This window comes from Petromyzon marinus, chromosome 43 (assembly GCF_048934315.1).
Source record: "Petromyzon marinus isolate PM22_M1 ecotype Great Lakes invasive population chromosome 43, UKy_Petmar_22M1.pri1.0, whole genome shotgun sequence".
Classification (NCBI taxonomy): Eukaryota; Metazoa; Chordata; class Hyperoartia; order Petromyzontiformes; family Petromyzontidae; genus Petromyzon; species Petromyzon marinus.
The window spans coordinates 10342093-10365085 of NC_133709.1; the positions used below are offsets into that span (position 1 = coordinate 10342093).

The 22993-nt window shown below is 54.7% G+C and overlaps 1 protein-coding gene across 1 annotated transcript in view; it reads right to left on the reverse strand.

Annotated features, from left to right (window-relative positions):
* LOC116951368 (uncharacterized) overlaps nucleotides 1-22993 on the reverse strand; it is a 117812-nt gene that overhangs the window by 90606 nt on the left and 4213 nt on the right. Inside the window, exons 3-14 of the mRNA XM_076073822.1 lie at nucleotides 21207-21333; nucleotides 14814-14984; nucleotides 14087-14289; nucleotides 13284-13728; nucleotides 11970-12140; nucleotides 11472-11656; nucleotides 10734-10920; nucleotides 7522-7603; nucleotides 6520-6584; nucleotides 5803-5906; nucleotides 1521-1647; nucleotides 21-239 (exon numbers count right to left, since the gene is read on the reverse strand). Coding sequence (XP_075929937.1) covers nucleotides 21-239; nucleotides 1521-1647; nucleotides 5803-5906; nucleotides 6520-6584; nucleotides 7522-7603; nucleotides 10734-10920; nucleotides 11472-11656; nucleotides 11970-12140; nucleotides 13284-13728; nucleotides 14087-14289; nucleotides 14814-14984; nucleotides 21207-21333 — 2086 coding nt within the window. The remainder of the gene's footprint in view (nucleotides 1-20; nucleotides 240-1520; nucleotides 1648-5802; nucleotides 5907-6519; nucleotides 6585-7521; nucleotides 7604-10733; nucleotides 10921-11471; nucleotides 11657-11969; nucleotides 12141-13283; nucleotides 13729-14086; nucleotides 14290-14813; nucleotides 14985-21206; nucleotides 21334-22993) is intronic.

Genomic DNA, 22993 nt, shown 5'->3' on the forward strand with positions numbered 1-22993 from the left:
AGAAGGAGGTCGGCGCCTACCTGCGAGTCGATGCTGTCCGGGGACAAATCCCTGTTGTCCCTCGAGAGGGGGTCCCCATCGGACCCCCCGTGGTCCCCCGCGTCCTCGCGTCCCGGGTCGCCCGTATCCCCGTGCGACGGCGGCGACAGGAGCAGGAGACTGTCGGGGCGGTCGGGAGACGCGGGGCTCCCCCCCTCCCAGCTCCCGGCCTCCCCACGGCCATCGCTCCTGCCCACCAGCTGCGGGGGCGGGCAGCACAGCGGAAAGGTTGCACAACAACAGGGTGCAATGATTGCAGGTGGCCTGGGCGAGACGAAGCTCGTGATGGCTGGGGCGGAGACGTAGAGCCGGCACTGCCGAGCTCCTGGGTTTTGGAGTCTGGACTCGTGGCCGCGATTAAACCGCCTTCGCAAGTGTGGTGATCTCAGCCTGGTCACCAATAATTCACGCAGAGACCCACAGACTCACGCAGAGACTCGCAGGCTCACACAGAGACCCACAGACTCACGCAGAGACCCACAGACTCACGCAGAGACCCACAGGCTCACACAGAGACCCACAGACTCACTCAGACCCACAGACTCACACGGAGACCCAGAGACTCACACAGAGACCCATAGACTCATACAGAGACCCAAAGACCAGAGTTTCATTGACGAACGTGCCGAGGTTTATTTTGTTATGTTTGTGTCTGTGTGTGTAGTTATTTAGTGGTCACTGGGAAGACAAAGGAGGCCAGGCGTGGTGCTAACAGCACTTGCCCCAATAGCTAGTCTGTTAAGACTACACGGTGAATGTTTGTATTTGTTATTTAGTTGTGGCACAGCAGTCAGCGCATTGCGCTATGAACCCAGCGACCCGAGTTCGATTCCCGCTCAAGGCCAACCAAAACCAGTGACGATCATCTGAAGTGGTCCTGGAACCTCCCCTAGGTCGACTCCGCCTCAAATTAAGTACCTGGTGCGGTGCATATCGTAATCGTCGCCACTGGGGAGACAAAAGTGGCCCGGGCGTGACGTTGGCAACCCACCCCCTGCTCGTGTGCGGTTGAGGTCTTCACAGGTGCTGCTCGTCGGTACTGGCACCGGCATGAGTTCCACGGTGGCGAGATGCCATCTCCCTCGCCTGGGACGCAGGGGTGCGTGGGTTCGATCCCGACCCTGACGCCTGCCTTATATTTGAAGTTTGCGTGTCTCTGTCTTTCTCGTCCCTGTGGTCGCGTGGATTTGTCTCCGAGGCCCTCTGCTTTTTCCCCTCCGCATTTAGAATGAAAGTCACGAGTTTAAGAGCATTTGGCCTGCTACAAAATTTCCACACGACGACGACGACGACGACGACGACACCTTCGTTTGAGCTATCATTCGCGATGGCCAGGTCGCTTCTGAAAAAAAGAGAGCCACGTAGCTCAGTGTGCGCGGGCCCTTACCTGGTGCAATAAAAAAAAAATAGTTTCAGTTGCCAGTTCAGTTTGGTGACGGTGTAAGGGCGACCGCGTGTGGCGTTGCGTGGCCGGGCCGCACCGTTTTGGTGGAGAGGAGCTGAGCGAGGGCGAGCGACGCGTCCTGGGCACCGCGCACGGCCCGCGCCAGCCTCCGTCCGCGTGCCGAGTGCTCCCGCAGCAGCTCGAAGTCGCACAGCGTCGGGAGCCTACGCGGCGGAAGCGGGGGTGGGAGAGAGGGGGCGACGTCCCCGGCGGAGAGAGACACCGCGTACGGAGAGAAAGATTCACCCCGTTGTTGTTGTTGTTGTTCGTGTTGTTGTTTTTACTCTCACCCTTGTTTTTTACCCAGGAGGGCATCGCCACCCAGTCTCTGACCGGCTCAGCCTGTCCCGGCCCACGCTGAGTTTGCGCCGTCTAGCAGGAAACCAGAAAGACGGAAACTGGAAACCGGATACTAGAAATCATAAACCAGAACCTGGAAATCGGAAACCGGATACCAGAAACCAGCACCTGTAAATCGGAAACCGGAAACTAGAAACCAGATAACAGAACCTGGAAATCGGAAACCGGAAACTAGATACTAGAAACCAGAACCTGGAAATCGGAAACCGGAAACTAGAAACCAGAACCTGGAAATCGGAAACATGATACTAGAAACCAGATATCCAAAAATCAGATACCATAAACCAGAACCTGGAAATCGGAAACTAGAAACCAGATACCAGTAACCTGAAACTGGAAATCGGAAACAGGATACTAGAAACCATATACCCAGAAACCTGATACCAGAAACCAGAATCTGGAAATCGGATACTAGAAACCACGTACCAGAAACCAGAACTTGGAAATCGGTAACCGGATACTTGAAACCAGATACCAGAAACCAGACCCTGGAAATCGGAAACTTGACACTAGAAACCAGATACCAGAAACCAGAATCTGGAAATCGGAAAACGGATACTTGAAACCGTAATCCAGAAACCGGATACTAGACACCAGAAATCTGAAAGCAAAAACAGGAAATCAGAAACCAGATAATGGATACCAAAAACTAGAGTACCTAGAGAAAGCTCATTACTCGTGCACATGAGAGGGTAGCTGGGGGGCAGCTTAATCTTTAGTGGGGGGGGGGGCAGCCCTCTCGAGACCCCCCCCCCCCCAGCGCTACGTGGATACGCTGTCCATTACTCTGCAGAACATGGCAGATTGCATACCCACACACTCCACTCGCTCACTCCATCACCCTGCAGAACAGGGCGGAGAGCATACAAACTCCACTCACTCACTCCATCACCCTGCAGAACAGGACGGAGAGCATACAAACTCCACTCACTCACTCCATCACCCTGCAGAACAGGACGGAGAGCATACAAACTCCACTCACTCACTCCATCACCCTGCAGAACAGGGCGGAGAGCATACAAACTCCACTCACTCACTCCATCACCCTGCAGAACAGGACGGAGAGAATACAAACTCCACTCACTCACTCCATCACCTTGCAGAACAGAGCGAAGAGCATACAAACTCCACTCACTCACTCCATCACCCTGCAGAACAGGGCAGAGAGCATACAAACTCCACTCACTCACTCCATCACCCTGCAGAACAGGGCGGAGAGCATACAAACTCCACTCACTCACTCCATCACCCTGCAGAACAGGGCGGAGAGCATACAAACTCCACTCACTCACTCCATCACCCTGCAGAACAGGGCGGAGAGCATACAAACTCCACTCACTCACTCCATCACCTTGCAGAACAGAGCGAAGAGCATACAAACTCCACTCACTCACTCCATCACCCTGCAGAACAGGGCAGAGAGCATACAAACTCCACTCACTCACTCCATCACGCTGCAGAACAGGGCGGAGAGCATACAAACTCCACTCACTAACTCCATCACCCTGCAGAACAGGACGGAGAGCATACAAACTCCACTCGCTCACTCCATCACCCTGCAGAACAGGGCGGAGAGCATACAAACTCCACTCACTCACTCCATCACCCTGCAGAACAGGGCGGAGAGCATACAAACTCCACTCACTCACTCCATCACCCTGCAGAACAGGCCGGAGAGCATACAAACTCCGCTCACTCACTCCATCACCCTGCAGAACAGGGCGGAGAGCATACAAACTCCACTCACTCACTCCATCACCCTGCAGAACAGGGTGGAGAGCATACAAACGCCACTCACTCACTCCATCACCCTGCAGAACAGGGCGGAGAGCATACAAACTCCACTCACTCACTCCATCACCCTGCAGAACAGGGCGGAGAGCATACAAACTCCACTCACTCACTCCATCACCCTGCAGAACAGGGCGGAGAGCATACAAACTCCACTCACTCACTCCATCACCCTGCAGAACAGGGCGGAGAGCATACAAACTCCACTCACTCACTCCATCAACCCTGCAGAACAGGGCGGAGAGCACACAAACTCCACTCACTCACTCCATCACCCTGCAGAACAGGGCGGAGAGCATACAAACTCCACTCACTCACTCCATCACCCTGCAGAACAGGGCGGAGAGCATACAAACTCCACTCACTCACTCCATCACCCTGCAGAACAGGGCGGAGAGCATACAAACTCCACTCACTCACTCCATCACCCTGCAGAGCAGGGCGGAGAGCATACAAACTCCACTCACTCACTCCACCACCCTGCAGAACAGGACGGAGAGCATACAAACTCCACTCACTCACTCCATCACCCTGCAGAACAGGCCGGAGAGCATACAAACTCCACTCACTCACTCCATCACCCTGCAGAACAGAGCGGAGAGCATACAAACTCCACTCACTCACTCCATCACCCTGCAGAACAGGGCGGAGAGCATACAAACTCCACTCACTCACTCCATCACCCTGCAGAACAGGGCGGAGAGCACACAAACTCCACAGAGAGATGGCACCCGAGTTGGGCATCGAACCCAGGACTTGCTGCGAGCGTTAACCACTGCACTAAAATCGCCTCCCAGACAACACAAATGATCCGTGCTTGACGGAGCGCCCTTCACGGCAGGGCGTCTCAGAGAATATGAGGAAGCCGCTGAGGGCAATGCAATTTTAAATCATCCAGATCAGGGGTCACCAAACTACGGCCCGTGACGTCAGTCCATCAGGCCCGCCGACGGTACTTGAATTTGGTGGATGAAACGTATGGAACACGAGAGACGTCGTGATACAATTTAAATTTAAATATTATGTTTAGAATACTGGGAGATCTTCGCGCGTGCGGAGACCTCCTTACTGCTATGCGCCTTAAATTTACTATTTTAAATGTTAAATTATTGTATCTAGATTTTCTTGTTTATTGTAACGTTTGCTTATTTCACGTCATCCCAAGTCCTTCCCCGGCTCGTGGTAGCTCCGCCTATGCTCTGACGTTACCATGGTTTCCATGGCAACGTCATGGCAACACGTTACCATGGTTTCTATGGCAACACACACACACACAAATACGCATCTTTCCCGCCCCCAAGTATTGAACAGAATGTTTATGCGGCCCGCGATCGTCATTCTATCAGTTATCCGGCCCGCTGTGAAAAAAATTTGGTGACCCTTGATCTAGATTGAAAACTCAATTATTTCGAACTGCTTGTTGTTGTTGTTGTGTTTAGTTTGTTGTCCCCCCGCCCACACCTCCGATTAGCCACGGTTGGCTACGTACGGTGAGAAACAAGTTCAACACACATACATACGTAAAAATACTTTCGTTTTGATTATGCGTTGAGACGGATGTATGAAGGATCTCTATATACACGTAATGTAATAGCGCCGGCTGGTGGACAGACAGCGCACACTCTGGTGAGCGCGTGAGCACGGTGCGTGTGTGGGCAGGGCGGAGGAACTGGGGCAAGGGTCACGGAGGACCCCCGTCTGGAGGCCCCTGGAACCTGCTGCTGGCGGGTTCGAGAAGGGAGGTCGCGGGTCAGGGCGGAGCCAGGGCCGCGCCGGGAGCATAAAAGGAGCTGAGAGCGGGGGGGCTCGAGGCTGCCGGTTCTGGGAATGGACTCGTCTCGTCGCTGAACGTCTCCGCTAGACATTGCGCTACGAAGGACAGCAGTTGGCTATCTCAGTCAGCGCCGTCAGCGTTGGATGGCTGGCGCTGCGTACGGGCTAGGCCGAGCTACTGTGGAGAGTGTGCGGACGAGACCGTGAAAGTTGTTCATCAAGACAGTGCCTCCTAGAAACTCTCCGAATCGTTGATACTACACATACGTACAGAGCGTTTCACACCAGGTGTGTGTGAGAGTCTCATTGGCCAACGTGTGAACGGGGTGGGGGGGTGGGGGAGGAGGAGAATCGCTTGGCAGTGTTATTTTTGGGGGGGAGTGCGGGGTGCTCACTGCAGGTAGGGCTGCATCTCGGGGGGGCTGTGGCTCTGCAGGAAGTGAAGATCTTCGGGCGTCACCGCGGGAAGCTGCTCGTCAAACGCGCGCGGCTCACGCGTCTGGCACGCACGCACACACACACACAATGAGAGAGGTTCCCCCCGCATAGCTTTTAACAGACTGCTGGATCAAGTTGGTGTTGGCGAGTAGCACCTACGAAGAAGACCGGCACGGCCAACGAGGTGGGTGGGTGGCCAGCGCCACGCCCCGAATGCCTTTGTCTCCCCCAGTGCTGTGTTGTGTTTATGCTGTTGAAATACTTCGCACCATTCTAATAGGAGGTGCGAGGAGAATAACAACAAACTAAACACAAAAAAAGCAGTTCTAAAGAAATGAGTTTGCCAATCTAGATGATGAATTGAAAGTGCAAAGCTCCAGCGGCTTCCGAATATCTGAAGGAAGAGCGTTCCAGACGGCCGCAGAAGCGCCATCTGAAAGCGCCGCGTAATGCGGTGACCACCACCTTTGTTTGATGTCTAGCAGCCAAAAGCCGCTGCTGCTGCTGCTGCTGCTGCGAGGATGACCACCGGAGTTTGCATGATGGGTAACATTGCTCCTTGACGAGCGCCAACGTTAACACAGCGCACCAGGCGCTCGCTTACCAGGCAGCGCGGCTCTGATGCCGCGTGCCACTGATGGTGGCCGTGCGCCGAGCGTGGGTGTGGAACTCACGCAAAATGACGACGGGGGCCACGACTCGAGCCCCTGGAAGAGCCGCCCCTTGAGGAAGCTGTGGCCTGGGGAGAGAAAGCCATGTGGGGAGACGACACCACGGGGAGAGACACCGCGGGGGGAGACACCACGGGGGGAGACACCACGGGGGGAGACACCACAGGGAGACACAATGGGGAGACACAACGGGGAGACAAGGAAAGACACCATGGGGAGACACCACGGGGGGAGACACCACGGGGGGAGACACCACGGGGGGAGACACAATGGGGAGACACAATGGGGAGACAAGGAAAGACACCATGGGGAGACACCGCGGGGGGAGACACCACGGGGGGAGACACAACGGGGGGAGACACCACAGGGAGACACAATGGGGAGACACAACGGGGAGACAAGGAAAGACACCATGGGGAGACACCACGGGGGGAGACACCACGGGGGGAGACACCACGGGGGGAGACACAATGGGGAGACACAATGGGGAGACAAGGAAAGACACCATGGGGAGACACCACGGGGGGAGACACCACGGGGGGAGACACCACGGGGGGAGACACCACAGGGAGACACAACGGGGGGAGACACCACGGGGAGACAAGGAAAGACACCATGGGGAGACACCACGGGGGGAGACACCACGGGGGGAGACACCACGGGGGGAGACACAATGGGGAGACACAATGGGGAGACAAGGAAAGACACCATGGGGAGACACCACGGGGAGACAAGGGGAGGCACCACGGGAAGACGCCACAGGGAGACACCACGGGGAGACATGAGGACAGCAATGGAGACAGATGCACACACAATACGGTTACACATTGAGTGACCGTGGTGTGAAACTAGGGCTCAGATGAAGGTTCTTGTATGGGATTAGCAAGGGTTCTGTATGGGATTAGAGAACGGTTATGTCTGGGATTAGAGAAGGGTTCTGTAGGGGATGAGACGATAGTTCTGTGTCGAATGAGATGAGGGTTCTGTATCGGATCCATCGCTCACCGAAGAGCTGTCTGAACGCCACTCTCCGCTCTCTCTCAGCCTGGTAGAGCTCTTTCCCATCACGCACCAGCAAACTCGCCCACTGCTCCGTCCAGACAAAGACAAAGATCCCCCATGTAGCCTTCCCCAGACTGTTGGGGCAAGTACTGTTTGCGAGCACCTATGAAGGCCGGCACAGCACACTGGGGCGGCGGTGGCCGATTGGCAATGTTTAGACACCGCACCGGGTACTCAATTGAGATTGAGTCGACCGAAGGGTGGCCCCCCAGGACCGGTTCAAATCATCGTCACTGGTGTTGGCCGTGAGCGGGAATCAAACTCGGGGGGCCGATGTCCATAGTGCAGCGCGCTAACCGCTGCGCCGCCGCTCAACAGAGACGCACACAGAGAGACACGGGCGCACGCGCAGGCAGACATGGACGCACGAAGATCGCCACATTGATCCTCACAGTCCATCGGGGCAAGGGCTGCGAGCACGTCACGTGGGCACAGCTCATGAAGGGGTGGCGTGGCCCGATGACCAGCAAACACTACGCTGCAATTAAACCACCATCGCGCGAACTCCAGTTATCCTCACAGCCGCAGCGGCGTTTGGCTGCTAGCCATCGAACAAAGACGGTCACCGCATCGCGCACTTTCAGATGGCGCTTCTGCGGCCGTCTGGAACGCTCTTCCTTCCGATATTAGGAAGCCACTGGGAGCTACGCCACTTTTAAATCTAAATTGAAAGATCATTTATTTGAAACTGCTTTTTCTGTGTAGTTTGTTGTCCTCCGATTAGCACGGTTGGCTACGTACGTTGCAAAATTCGACATGTATACATACTCGATTAGGATTGAATAAATTTTGATTTAAAGCTTTCGTGACTGCAGGGATTCATATTCTTGGTTCTTTCGGTAAAGTCACGTAGAAGGGAAACAATAAAATAATAAATAAATAAAGATTGCTTTGCATTTTTTTTATTTTATTGTTTCCTTTCTACATGACTTTACCGAAAGAACCAAGAATAGGATTTAATACTTTAATTTTATAGAGCGTCATTCATGTTAATAGCATCCCATAATGCTGCACGTTAATTATATATAAGCGCTAAATCCCATATATAGCCACTACCAAACAAAAAAATTAAACAAATAAAAAATGGCACCAATACAAAAGGCACAAACAACAACAATAATTATAACGAACAAAGAAATCAGTCCATTCGGCCGACACATCCCAGACCACAATTTACACAGGACAATAAAACATAATTTCACCGCAGATTATCTGCTCGCTCTCGTAGAGAGAGCGCGAGAGAGTTAGTTAGTTTATTAAGTGTTTGAGGCAGGTGGCCAAGATTGAGCAAAACTTTTCACGCAGGCAACTGGAGAGCAGCACAGACTGAGTGTTTCTCAACTAACATGAGAAACCAACAGTAAACATAATTAAGAATCGGAGTCAAGAGACACACAACAGATATACTAATCTTGATTTGAAGCTTTCGTGACTGCACGTAGGTGGAAAAAATATATATATATGACGACGTTTCGATCGCAACACAAGCGGTCGTCCTCCGCCTACCTACGTGACTTTACCGAAAAAACCAAAGAGTATAAGAACAGGTATACCCTGAAAAGAAGAAGAATTAAAAAAATCTCATCAATGGTTCTCATGCTATCCGCGACACAGTGCCCAACCAGGCTGCGATAATTATACTTATCATTTCATTCAAGACACACCGAGCACCCACTGAACGCCACGAGCAAAACGTTCGCAATTTAAAAAGGAGTTCGTTGATCGCCATCAGATCTGGGTGACCCGAGGAAGGTCAAGGATCCCTTCAGAACGGCACCGGACGACATCCTTGGCTCTCAGGCGCGAGCACGGGGAGGAGAGAACCACAGGCAAGCGGGGAAGGCAGCAGCAGCGGCAGCAGCAGCCACACGGCGGGGTGGAGCTCGAGCTACAAACAACTGCCCGAGCTCTGCGCTCCTCTATGCATTAAGGCAGTGGTTCTTCTTAACCTGGGGTGCACGCACCCCCTGGGGGTGCGAGATGCCCCTTTCTGGGGGGGGTGCAAGACATGGACGGATTTTTTTCGAAGGTAAATCATCAAAAGACGAATTAAGCATGGGCATGTAAGTACAACGACTTTGTTTCATAAAACCCTACGTATGTATTAACACTGTACGATTGAGAACCTAACGGGTGCAAGGCTGTCGTAAAGGTTAAGAACCACTGCATTAAGATGTTATCGGCCAGTTAATGAGGAAACGTGAGAAAATAATTATTTCCATTAATAATGAAAGACAGTGATCATCACGCTCCCCCGCCCACCCCTCGTCCCGACTGCGAAAAACATGGCAGGACCCTCCTGAAATAAAACTGTCATGTGACTCAGGAAAGGCTTTCCATTGGTAAACAAGGCGAGTAATCACAAAAACGAGAAAGCTGCGTGTTTATAAATCATCAGATGCTGCTGCTGCGGCAGTGGTGCACAAGAGTGCGTCAACAACACCACAGCCTTGAAATGGGAAAAATAAATAAATAAAGAAATGTGCAATTGGGCCACAATTTAGGGCAATTTTAAACGTGCAAAGCGATTAAAACGAGCGTAATAACGACCATAACTATAATTAAAATAATTGTCAGGCACGCAGGCAACCACCCACTCACTCATCCACCCACTCACTCATCCACCCACTCACCAACTTACTCACCCACTCCCCTACCTAACGACTCACACACCGACTCAGTCACTTACCCAATCACCCGCCAACCCGCTCACCCGCCAACCCGCTCACCCGCCAACACACTCAACCACTAACCCACCCAACCACACTCACCGACCAACTCACTCACTCACTTACCCGCCCACCCGCCAACCCACTCACCCGCCCACCTACTCACTCGCCCACTCACCAACTCACTCACCTAGTCACCGGCCCACCCGCTCACCCGCCCACCCACGTGCTTACCTACCCAGCCGATAAGCCAGCCACCCACCCGCCTGCCTGCCCGCTCACCCATCCACCCACCCACCCACCTACCCGCTCAATCGCTCACCCACTCACCCACCCACTCACCCACCAACCCAACCACCCGCTCACTCGCTCAACCACCCGTCCGCTCACCCGTCCACACACCCACCCGCCCGCCCACCCGCTCACCCACCCACTCACCCACCAACCCACTCACCCGCTCACTCGCTCACCCACCCGCCCACTCACCCGCCGGTAGTGCGCGGAGAAGGCGCGCCGCCGCAGCGTCTCGGTGGCGGCCAGGCAGTAGAGTCGTGGGGCGAGCGCCACCTCGCGCGCGGCGCCCACGCGGCCCGTGAGCTCGCGCAGCACGTGACACAGCGCCTGCAGCTTCTCGCGGCCCAGGTCGGCGTGGTGCATCACGTAGTAGCACCACCTGCAGACGCCACCGAAGATGCTCCGTCACGCCCGAGGGGGGGGGGCGGGGGGGGTAGGCCGCGACGTTGGCTCAGGGCTTTATTGTCTCGGCTGGCAAGGCCCCGCTGAGCCGAGCAACTCCATTACCCACAGAGCTACACAGAGGGCCATAGAGCTACGTAGAGAGCCACAGAGTTACATAGAGACCCACAGTTACTTTGAGACCTTTGATAATTAATTAGAGAGCCAAAGTTAAGACCCACGGAGTAACACAGAGATCCATAGAGTTACACGGGGACCCATAGTGCTTCATAGAGACCTATAAGGATTGCATAGAGACACAGACTCAAGACACTATCGTTTCAGCCGGCAAGCCCATCCACTCACCCACCCACCCACTCACTTGCCCACCCACGCGCTCACTCTATCACCCGCTCACCCACTCCAGATGGGACGGCAGGGAATATTGAGAAGCGTGACCAACTCACTACAGGTCCGTGGGCGTCGAGCCTCCGCTCACCGCCATCGCCGCCGTTCCAAGTCCGCGGTGGCGCCACCACCGTCACTCACCGCAGGCGCACGTGCAGGTTGTCGGTGAGCTCCTGCTTGGCGGTGGCGCAGCGCTGCTTGACGTCCAGCAGCTTCTTGTGGTTGCTGAGCATGATCACCAGCTGGTTGGCGTGGCTGCGGCACAGGTCTGGCAGGACCGACGGGTCCTTGAGGTTCTCCGCGCGCTTTTGATTCGCCAGGAAGCCCTGCGCCGCAAGCGCGCAAATAAGAGTTTGTCGAACAAGCTGCTGATGGGCACCCCGAAGGTCAAACACCGCCCCCCCCCCCCTACCCTCTACCCACCACCACCACCACCCCCCCCCCACCTCCACCCCAGTGCACCCTACAGTAGTTGGGAATTGAGAGCCTCGTCTCTTCCCGACACGACGGCCATCGCAAGCTTGGTTTAAAAATTTTAAATAGGACCAAAAAAAAAAATTACACGGGGGATTGTGGGTAAACCGGTCGCCGTGACGATGGCCCGGTCGCCGTGGGAGAAGGACCGGTCGCCGTGGCTACCTGCGCCAGCTCCTTCTGCTCGGTGACGAGGCGCTGACAGGAGGCGAGCAGCTGGTCGAGCACGAAGAGCCGGTCCTCCAGCCCGCGGATTGACTTCATGCTCGGATTGTCCATCTTGGCCAGAGTTTCCTGGCAGTCGCCCAGGAAGGGCTGCACGATGCCGGGCTCCAGCTGTCGGGCAGCGGTGACCACAGACGCCAATCGTTAAACGCCGTGGTCATCGTCGTCGTCGTCGCCATCATCATACTCATCACCACACATTCTCCTAGCCCTCCCCTCTCATCTCACTCTACTCCCCTCCACGCACTCTCCTACCTCTCCCCTCTCATCTCACTCCACTCCCCTCCACACACTCTCCTACCTCTCCCCTCTCATCTCACTCTACTCCCCTCCCATCTCACTCTACTCCCCTCCACGCTCTCTCCTACCTCTCATCTCACTCTACTCCCCTCCACACACTCTCCTAGCTCTTTCCTCTCATCTCACTCTACTCCCCTCCACGCTCTCTCCTACCTCTCCCCTCTCATCTCACTCCACTCCCCTCCACGCACTCTCCTAGCTCTCTCCTCTCATCTCACTCTACTCCCCTCTCATCTCACTCTACTCCCCTCCACACACTCTCCTACCTCTCCCCTCTCATCTCACTCCACTCCCCTCCACGCACTCTCCTACCTCTCCCCTCTCATCTCACTCTACTCCCCTCCACGTACTCTCCTACCTCTCCCGCACATGAAGCTTGGATTTGAGGCCCTCAACCAGCAACGGATGGACAAATCGGGGCGTGCATGCACACGCGCGCGAACATCGAACACACGCAAGCACACACAAACCCCGCATGCACATGCAACAAAAACATAAAGAGCCCCCATATAGCCTTTAACAGACTGTCGGCGCAAGGTGCTGTCAGCGAGCACCTATAAAGGCTGGCACGGCACACGATGGGGTGGGTGGCCAGCAACCACGCCCGGCCGCCTTTGTCTCCCCAGTGGCGATGTTTACACACTGCACCAGGTACTCATTTGACCTAGGGGAGGCCCAGGACCGGCTTATAGCGCAGTGCTCTAACCGTTACACGCACACGCACACACAACACATACACGCACACAAACCCTTAGAAACACACAGACACACACACAAACCCCAAACCCACATGCACAAATCATTCCACACGTGCGCACACAACACGCACACAACACGCATGCACGCACCTATCGAAACGCACACACAAACCCTTCCCCACGCACACAAGCGCACACACGAAAACCCGCACACACAAACCCTTCCACACGTACGCACGCACACCCAAGCACGCACCCTGCTCATCGACTCGAAGCACTTTCGGACGAGCGTCTCAACATCGTTGGGTCGATCTTGAACGTTCACCCAGTCGAGCAACGACACGTTGAAGCTGCCCTTTATCCGGCCACCGTCGTCATCGTCTCCATCGTCTCCACCGCCGCCCCCGCCGCCCCCGGGGCCCGGCGACAGTCGGCCGTCGTCGGCGCCGCCGCTTGGACATTTCGGAGGCGGCGTCACGGGGCCTTCGGGAGGGGCCGGGCCGGCCCGAGCGGGAGGCCGTCCGGCTGGCCGCGGGCCGGCAGAGGAGGGGAGGTCGGCCGAGAGGCGGCGGGGGTCGGAGCGGTCGGCGAGTCGGCACAGGCTGTCGCGCCGGCGGGACAAGGAGGAGACGGAGGAGACCGAGGCGGTGAGGCACTGGAGCAGCGGGATCTGAGCCATGACGGTGACGGCGTCGCCCAGCCTAGCGCACACACACGCGGGAGAGAGGGGCGGGGGGAGAGAGGGGCGGGGAGAGAGGGGCGGGGAGAGGGGGGCGGGGAGAGAGGGGCGGGGAGAGAGGGGCGGGGAGAGAATCACAACTCGGCACGAATCCAGGAAGGTTGTGTGGGTGCGGCTGAGTGAGTGAATGAATTAGTGAATGAATGAGTGAATGAATGAGTGAATGAATGAGTGAGTGAATGAGTGAATGAATGAGTGAGTGAGTGAGTGAATGAGTGAATGAATGAGTGAGTGAGTGAGTGAATGAATGAGTGAATGAATGAGTGAGTGAATGAGTGAGTGAATGAGTGAATGAATGAGTGAGTGAATGATCCACGCACTCCGAGAGCTGGGAGAGGATGTCGCGGCGTGACTCCAGGAAGGCTGCGTAGGCGCGTGTGAAGGCCGTCAGGAGGCCCGCGAAGGCCGAGCTGCAGTCTTCGAGGTTGGCGGTGACGGCCGACCAGCCCTGGTGCTGCATGTGCTCGTCATGCACCAGCGACTCGCACACCATACACAGCCGCTGCGCCAGCTCCTGCATCTCCTGTGCACGGGCAGCGCCGTGAGGATGTGGGGGGGAAAGGCGGGCGAAGGAAGAGGTGGAGGAGGAGGTGGCGCTGGGAGGGGGAGGAGGAGGTGGGGAAAAAAGGTGGAGGTGGTCGGGGATGTGGCGGGGCAGCAGGAGGAGAGGGTAGGAGGTGGGGAGGAGGAGGTGGAGTTGAGTGTGGGAAAGAGGCAGGTGAATGAGGTTGGGAGGAGGATGGGGAGGAGCAAGAATCCAAGCGGTGAGCCATGACGCAGGTACGTACGCATGGACGATCGTACGCAGGCACACGCACGCAGGCACCACACAGATGTGGGAATCGAAACTCGGATCACCAGATTCATAGCCCCAACTAGCAAGCCGCTGGACCACCACTCCCCACACGCACACACGCACGCACAGACACAAACACACGCACAGGGGACAACAAGCGCATGGTGCGAGCACTGCTGGCGGTGGTGGTGGTGGTGACGGTGGTGGTGGTGGTGGCGGCGGTGGTGGTGGTGTCGGCGGCGATGCGTTACCAGCGCGAGCTGCGTGCGCAGCGTCACGGTGTGGAACACCGCCGGCATGATCACCGACTCCTCCACCTTGGGCTCCATCTGCGCCTCGCCGGGCAGCACCACACGGCTCACGCACGGCGCCCGGTCGTGAAGGATCAGCTCCTTGCTGAACAAGAAGATCGGGTTGGTGTCCTGGGCGAGAGACACACACGGAGGAGACGCGTGGTTCATAAGGGCCATGTCGGAGTCACCGAGCCAGCAAGGTCAGAGAGAGGTTCTCGGTTCGAACCGATCTCTTTATCCCTGGTGGTCATTTTAAAACAATTACGTCAACTCGTAACGATGCGCCGCCGCCGCCGCCGCCGCCACTGCACGGTATCCGTTCCTCGCCCTCGTAGACAGAGAGGACGACTCAGAGGAACCACAGACGAAGCGGGAAGGCAGCCACGAGAAATAGCCGGCGCTACCGACGATTGCCCGAACTCTGCGGTCCTCTATATGTTAAGGTGTTATAGGCCAATTAACGAGGGGTGGTTATTACACGTGTGGGAGGAAACCGGAGCACCCGCATAAAAACCCACGCGTTCGAGCGAGGGGGAAACGCTTTATCCCCATACAGACCGGACAGGTAGGGGTCCACATTTTTGCTTTGCTGCCCTCTCCTGGCAGAGCCGAGGTACGGCTCCTCCTTGACGCCCACCCACGGGGAGTTCCCCAACACAGTGATGCACGCTGCTGGGAGGGACGATGCCCCGTGGTCGATACTAACAACAGGACGATCGAATTGGTGCCTTCGGCGGGAGGCTGCGGAGAATAGAGAAGTGTGTCTGCCTGCCTCCCCCTCGCTTGCTCAAGAGGGTTTATAATGGCCATGTCGGAGATACGAGCAAACAGTGATTCAAGCTCACAGCGCCCCTGGAGTTGTTACTATCATGATGATAATAATTATATATCATAAAGATAACAACAATAATACCTATACAATGATGAAATTAATCATTATCAACGTGATAATAATCACCATCATGGTAATTATATCATAATTAAATTATGATAATAATAATAATAATGCAAATCACCAGGGGCAGAACAACAATTCTAATGGCAACGGCCGCCACACACCACTGAGTGATCGTGAAGTCACCACAGCACTCGTGCCAGGCTAGATGCACACGCCGACCACACATACACACAAAAGACAAACACAAAGAGCCTCCGTATAGCCTTAACAGACCGTTGGGGCAAGTGCTGTCAGCGAGTAGCACCTATGAAAGCCGGCACGGCACACGAGGGCGTGGGTGGCCAGCACCACGCCCGGCCGCCTTTGTCTCCCCAGTGACAATGTTTACACACCGCACCAGGTACTCGTTTGAAGCAGAGTCGACCTAGGGGAGGCCCAGGACCGATTTAGATAATCGTCACTGGTGTTGGCCGTGAGCGGGAATCGAACCCGGGCTGCCGGATTCATTGCGCACTCCACTCCCCCCTCATCTCACCCCACTCCCCCATCTTACCCAACTCTCCTCTCATCTCACCCCACTCTAATCTCACCCCACTCCCCCCTCATCTCACCCCACTCCCCCATCTTACCCAACTCTCCTCTCATCTCACCCCACTCCCCTCTAATCTCACCCCACTCCCCCCTCATCTCACCCCACTGCCCTCTCATCTCACCCCACTGCCCTCTCATCTCACCCCACTCCCCCCTCATCTCACCCCACTCCTCACTCATCTCACCCAACTCCCCTCTCATCTCACCCGACTCCCCCATCTTACCCAACTCTCCTCTCATCTCACCCCACTCCCCTCTAATCTCACCCCACTCCCCCATCTTACCCAACTCTCCTCTCATCTCACCCCACTCCCCTCTAATCTCACCCCACTCCCCCCTCATCTCACCCCACTGCCCTCTCATCTCACCCCACTGCCCTCTCATCTCACCCCACTCCCCCCTCATCTCACGCTACTCACATCCACGTGCTCTCCTACCTCTCCCCTCTAACCTCAGTCTACTCCCTTCCATTACACTCTCCAAACACAGATAAGTGTTGTAACCTGCAGTATGGTGAGTGAGTGAGCGGGTGAGTGAGCGGGTGAGTGCGCGAGTGAGTGAGTGAGTGAAAACAAAAGAGTGGGTGATAGCGTGAGCAGGTGAGGGAGCGAGTGAGTAAGTGAGCGGGTGGGCGAGATGGTGAGCGAGTGTATTATTGTGACCTGCAGTGGATCGACTAAGGGCGGTAGGTTATGTTGACATGGCGCCCGCTAAACCAATGACACATACAAGCTGGCCAAATAGCACGACAAGAAGATCGGCGGCTTCATCAGCGTCACGAGCCATGTTCAATCCACTGCTGGATAAAGGCCTCCCCTAAACCAGTCGCCATCTCTCGCCGTCTGGAGACGCAACCCTCCACCTCGGCCCGGCAGCACACGCCGATTTACGTCACTCCATCTCCGCAGGGGACGTCTTCTTACAGGGCGAGAGTCACCCCCTTTGGCTGCTACTCCACCGTTAGCCTCGCCCACTGACCATCGTCCCAATGAGCGCCCCGTCCTGCCCAAGCCCACCTACGCTTCTCGACAATCAACATGACGTTCTGGAATGCACGTGCTCCTCTACTTCATTCCCTCTCTCTACACCTTCTAACTATTCGCTTCACGTTTCCCTCCCCCCCCCCCCTTCTCCGAAAGCAAACCGATCGCGCGACGGCACAACCGCGCTCGCCCCGAGTAAAGTCGACGAAAAAGGCGAAGGGAGGAACCTTCTGGGGGACTCCTCCTCCACACAGCAGCAGCCTCCGCTGCCCCTCCTCACTCGCTCGGACGCTCGGTGCAAAGTGTCAATGAGCAGGTGGCGTCTATAAGTGGCAACTTTTTAAATAAACAACCGCGCAGAGCGGAGGCTCGCATTGCCCGACCTGCAAACAAAAACGCAGCAGCAGCAGCAGCAGCAGTCGCACAGGAACCGGGGGAGGTGATGATGGCGGTGACAGTGACGGTGAGGACAGCGGCGTTGACGGTGACAGTGACGGCGACGATGGTGGCGTTGACGGTGACGGTGGCGGTAACGGGGGTGGCAACGGTGACAGCACGTGATGACGGTGGCGGTGGTGACAGTGGCGGTGATGGTTTGCGGTTCTGGGCACGAGCGGATTTCATAGCTCCGTCTCCACGGTGGACGCCCTCTGTCGGGCGCCCTCTGGTGACCCCTGTTGTGTGACCTTCCGCTCCGTCGTTAAGTCTCGCCCCACCGGCCATCGTCATCCCCCCACGGCCCCCCCCCCCCGTCCCCCCTCCGCCATCCCACGCCCCCTCGCCCACAAGCTTCTGGTCAGATGTCGACGATTCCTTTCACATTTCTTCGTAAACAAAAACAACACACAGTGCACGACCCCATCCCACCCCCGCCCTAACGTGACCTTGCAAAGACAAAGATCCAGCGTGGTAGCCTCCACAGGCCGCAGCAGCAAAGTGTTCAATAGTCAGCAGCTCTGAACCTCCAAGCCACCCCGGTCAACTCCCCAAATACAAATACACCGGTCTCACGACACGGTGTATGCAGCACCACCAGACTGCAATCACGATGATAACAATAATAATAATAGGTCGAACTGAGGTATCCTGGTTCACCGGGCAGCGGACAAACCACAACGCCACCACTCCACCCCCACAACTGGAATATGGTTGTGCCACAGGCACGGGGAGGGGAGCGGATTCGATGTCAAAATCGGCAGCAACAGCTTCAGAGCTGGTGCCACACCTGAGCCATCAGTTGTGCAACCAAAACCATCGGCTCCTCTCGAAATGACCGCACGGAGTTATCATCGCCTGGCGCATTTCGTTGATTGTGACGACCAGTCAAGAATTAGTTTAACAAGTGGGCTTTCGGGACCAATATTATTCATAATAAAGGTTTTTTTGGGTTAGATCGCGTTTATTTATAAATGTGTCGTAACCCTCCACCACCCGACACGGCCAATCAGCAAAAAAAAAAGTGTCACGTTGACAAAAGACAAATAATTCACTACTTTAGCCCACCGGAGTGTTGAAGAGTGAATCCACAACATTTACAGTTTGAGTACGACGTTTCGCTGGTAAACACATCCAGCGTCATCGGGCAATTCGCCAGAATGGTAAAGCCCTCGCTTGCTCCCGGTTTTATATAGAGCAGCAGGGTGACGTCATCACCTAACTCATATCAGGTGCATCCACTCATTAATTGGCTTAAAACAACTTAATACGTAGAGGACAACGGAGTTTGGGCGACCGTTGGCGGCACTGGCTCACCGCCGCTTGGTGGTGACCGCCGCCGTTCCCCGGCATTGTTCTGTGCATCCCCGGCAATTGTGACAAGATGCAATTTTGCACGAACGACAACGGCGCGATGTATAAAGCTAAAGAATTGTTGTTGTTGTTGTTATTATCATCATATATTTGCGAGTCACCAAACATTGTCATTATTAAGACGATACACGACATTATAAATCGGCGGGCGGATCGACGCACGAAAGCAGTCGCGGCGAATAAACTCCACACGCTCGTCAATACAGTGAGGGAAAAAAAGTATTTGATCCCCCGCTGATTTTGTACGATTGCCCACTGACAAAGAAATGATCAGTCTATAATTTTAATGGTAGGTTTATTTGAACAGTGAGAGACAGAATAACAACAAAAAAATACGGAAAAACGCATGTCAAAAAATGTTATAAATTGATTTGCATTTTAATGAGGGAAATAGTATTTGACCCCTCTGCAAAACATGACTTAGTACTTGGTGGCAAAACCCCTGTTGGCAATCACAGAGGTCAGACGTTTCTTGTAGTTGGCCACCAGGTATGCACACATCTCAGGAGGGATTGTGTCCCACTCGTCTTTCCAGATCTTCTCCAAGTCATTAAGGTTTCGAGGCTGACGTTTGGCAACTCGAACCTTCAGCTCCATCCACAGATTTTCTATGGGATTAAGGTCTAGAGACTGGCTAGGCCACTCCAGGACCTTAATGTGCTTCTTCTTGAGCCACTCCTTTGTTGCCTTGGCCGTGTGTTTTGGGTCATTGTCATGCTGGAATACCCATCCACGACCCATTTTCAATGCCCTGGCTGAGGGAAGGAGGTTCTCACCCAAGATTTGACGGTATATGGCCCCGTCCATCGTCCCTTTGATGCGGTGAAGGTGTCCTGTCCCCTTAGCAGAAAAACACCCCCAAAGCATAATGTTTCCACCTCCATGTTTGACGGTGGGGATGGTGTTCTTGGGGTCATAGGCAGCATTCCTCCTCCTCCAAACACGGCGAGTTGAGTTTATGCCAAAGAGCTCCATTTTGGTCTCATCTGACCACAACACTTTCACCCAGTTGTCCTCTGAATCATTCAGATGTTCATTGGCAAACTTCAGACGGCCATGTATATGTGCTTTCTTGAGCAGGGGGACCTTGCGGGCGCTGCAGGATTTCAGTCCTTCACGGCGTAGTGTGTTACCAATTGTTTTCTTGGTGACTATGGTCCCAGCTGCCTTGAGATCATTGCCAAGATCCTCCCGTGTAGTTCTGAGCTGATTCCTCACCGTTCTTATGATCATTGCAACTCCACGAGGTGAGATCTTGCATGGAGCCCCAGGCCGAGGGAGATTGACAGTTCTTTTGTGTTTCTTCCATTTGCGAATAATCTCACCAACTGTTATCACCTTCTCACCAAGCTGCTTGGCAATGGTTTTGTAGCCCATTCCAGTATTGTGTAGGTCTACAATCTTGTCCCTGACATCCTTGGAGAGCTCTTTGGTCTTGGCCATGGCAGAGAGTTTGGAATCTGATTGATTGATTGCTTCTGTGGACAGGTGTCTTTTATACCGGTAACAAGCTGAGATTAGGAGCACTCCCTTTAAGAGTGTGCTCCTAATCTCAGCTCGTTACCTGTATAAAAGACACCTGGGAGCCAGAAATCTTTCTGATTGAGAGGGGGTCAAATACTTATTTCCCTCATTAAAATGCAAATCAATTTATAACATTTTTGACATGCGTTTTTCTGGATTTTTTTGTTGTTATTCTGTCTCTCACTGTTCAAATAAACCTACCATTAAAATTATATACTGATAATTTCTTTGTCAGTGGACAAACGTACAAAATCAGCAGGGGATCAAACACTTTTTTTCCCTCACCGTAACACCGCGGCCTTGCGAGGACTTGTCCACAACGGGCGACGTTTCGGGCAAAGTGGCCCTTTTCACGGTGCACAGAGAGGGAGAGGCGCCAGAGAGGCCGAGCGGAGAATACATTTTGCTTGAGGGGCAGAGTTTGTCGCCTAAACGCCTTGCGAGCAAACCGGCTGCTCAACGGCTCGCAAAACCGATGGCTCGCGCGGGCGATTCAGTTGCGTGCAGCCGACCCCGCCGCGGCGCGGAGATGCTTCTCTTCCGTACCGTTCCTGCGCTGTAGCTGCACACCCTCCGATCGCCCGCCAGGCACTCGCCGCCGCTCACCACCAGCACCTGGTGCTGAACCCCGACGCGGTACTTGGTCTGGATGGCCTGTCTCAACTCCGCCACGCTGCAATGCAACACAAATGTTGTACTAGATTAGAACGAAACAGTTGCTTTCTCTGGCTGCATTTAAACCCGGATTCCTGGATTCCTGGCTGGCTGGCTGTCTGTCTGTCGCACGGCCAAGTGCGAGTGCTCGGTGGTGACATCACCGAGCGCGATGACTTCACTCACATCACCCCCCCCACCTCCCCTCCACCCCGGCCGCGAATCATATCATATACTAAATGGAAAAAACAGTTTTGCTTGGTAGCTGGGTGGGTGAAGTGGGAAGGGAGGGGGGAGGAGCGGAGGGAGGGTCACGTTACGTCCAAGGGACGTGCGTGCAAGGCTGCTAGTACATTTTGTATAATCACGTCTAGATGCAACTGCATCTCCACAGACTACGCTGGGGGGGGGGGGTGTGGGGGGTGGGGGGGGACAAAATAACAAAACTTAAAATTACGGTTTCGGTCTCGACTTGAACAAAGGGTGGCAGCAGAGTCTCAACCGCACACAGTTCAAGAGCAAATTAATTCCAGACTGCAGGAGCAGCAGCCGAGAAGGAGCGACCTCCTCCCATGGAACCAAGATTGATGGCTGTGGGCGGCTTTGCGAGTAGGAGGCGGCCTCTAATGCTGCTGGAACGGAGATAACGTCCTGAAGAATAGCATGAGATGAGAGGGGAGAGGTAGGAGGGAGTGTGGGGGGGGGGGAGTAGAAAGAGATGAGAGCGGAGCGGTAGGAGAGTGTGTGGAGGGGAGTGGAGTGAGATGAGAGGTAGGAGAGTATGTGGATGGGAGTAGAGTGAGATGAGCTGGGAGAGGTAGGAGAGTGTGTGGAGGGGAGTGGAGTGAGATGAGAGGTAGGAGAGTATGTGGATGGGAGTAGAGTGAGATGAGTTGGGAGCGGTAGGAGAGTGTGTGGAGGGGAGTAGAGAGAGATGAGAGAGGAGAGCTTGGAGATCGCAAGGGGTGACCAGCCCCCCAAGCCCCCCCCCCTCCATTCTGTTTTGCGTTTAACGTGTTTAGAATTTAACATTGGCTGTGTCGTGCCCCCCCCGCTCCGCTGAGTTTCTCTATGATGCCCCCCTCTTTTTTTAAACTGGGTTCACGCTACGGCGGCATTTGCCGTGTGTCGGACCCGGCTGCCCGTCACGGGTTTGAAGTTTTCTGCAACGTGGGCAGAACAGAATCCAAAGTGAGTGCGCAAGCTGTGTTGAGGAATTGGCAAGAAGAACTTTGGCAACTGACTACATAATACATAACATACGTAATACTGGGCCATGGAGATGGCTATGCACGTGGCCTGTAGCCCAGCACTGTGGAGGCAACAGGGAGGGTCGGCGGATCACCGCACAGATGTTGTGGAACTCCCTTCCCAGGCGCGTCGAGGAGGTGCCATTCCGCTGTCTCGCCAGGAGAAGGCGGTAGAGGGAGCGGACTAATCTCCATCTGTTTCCATCTGTATGGGGATGGAGTGTTTCCCCCCCTGGGACTTGTGGGTTTTCTCCCTGTGCTCTGATTTCCTCCCACACACTTGCGTTGCGCTTCCAGACTGAAAGAATAAGTACTCGTCATAAAGTGGCTGAAAACATCTTAAAATTAAAAAAAAAGCAATGCTACACTCTCCTGATAAAGACCACTCTGGAGTCAGTGTGACTTTTCAGGACAAATAAGTAAATTATT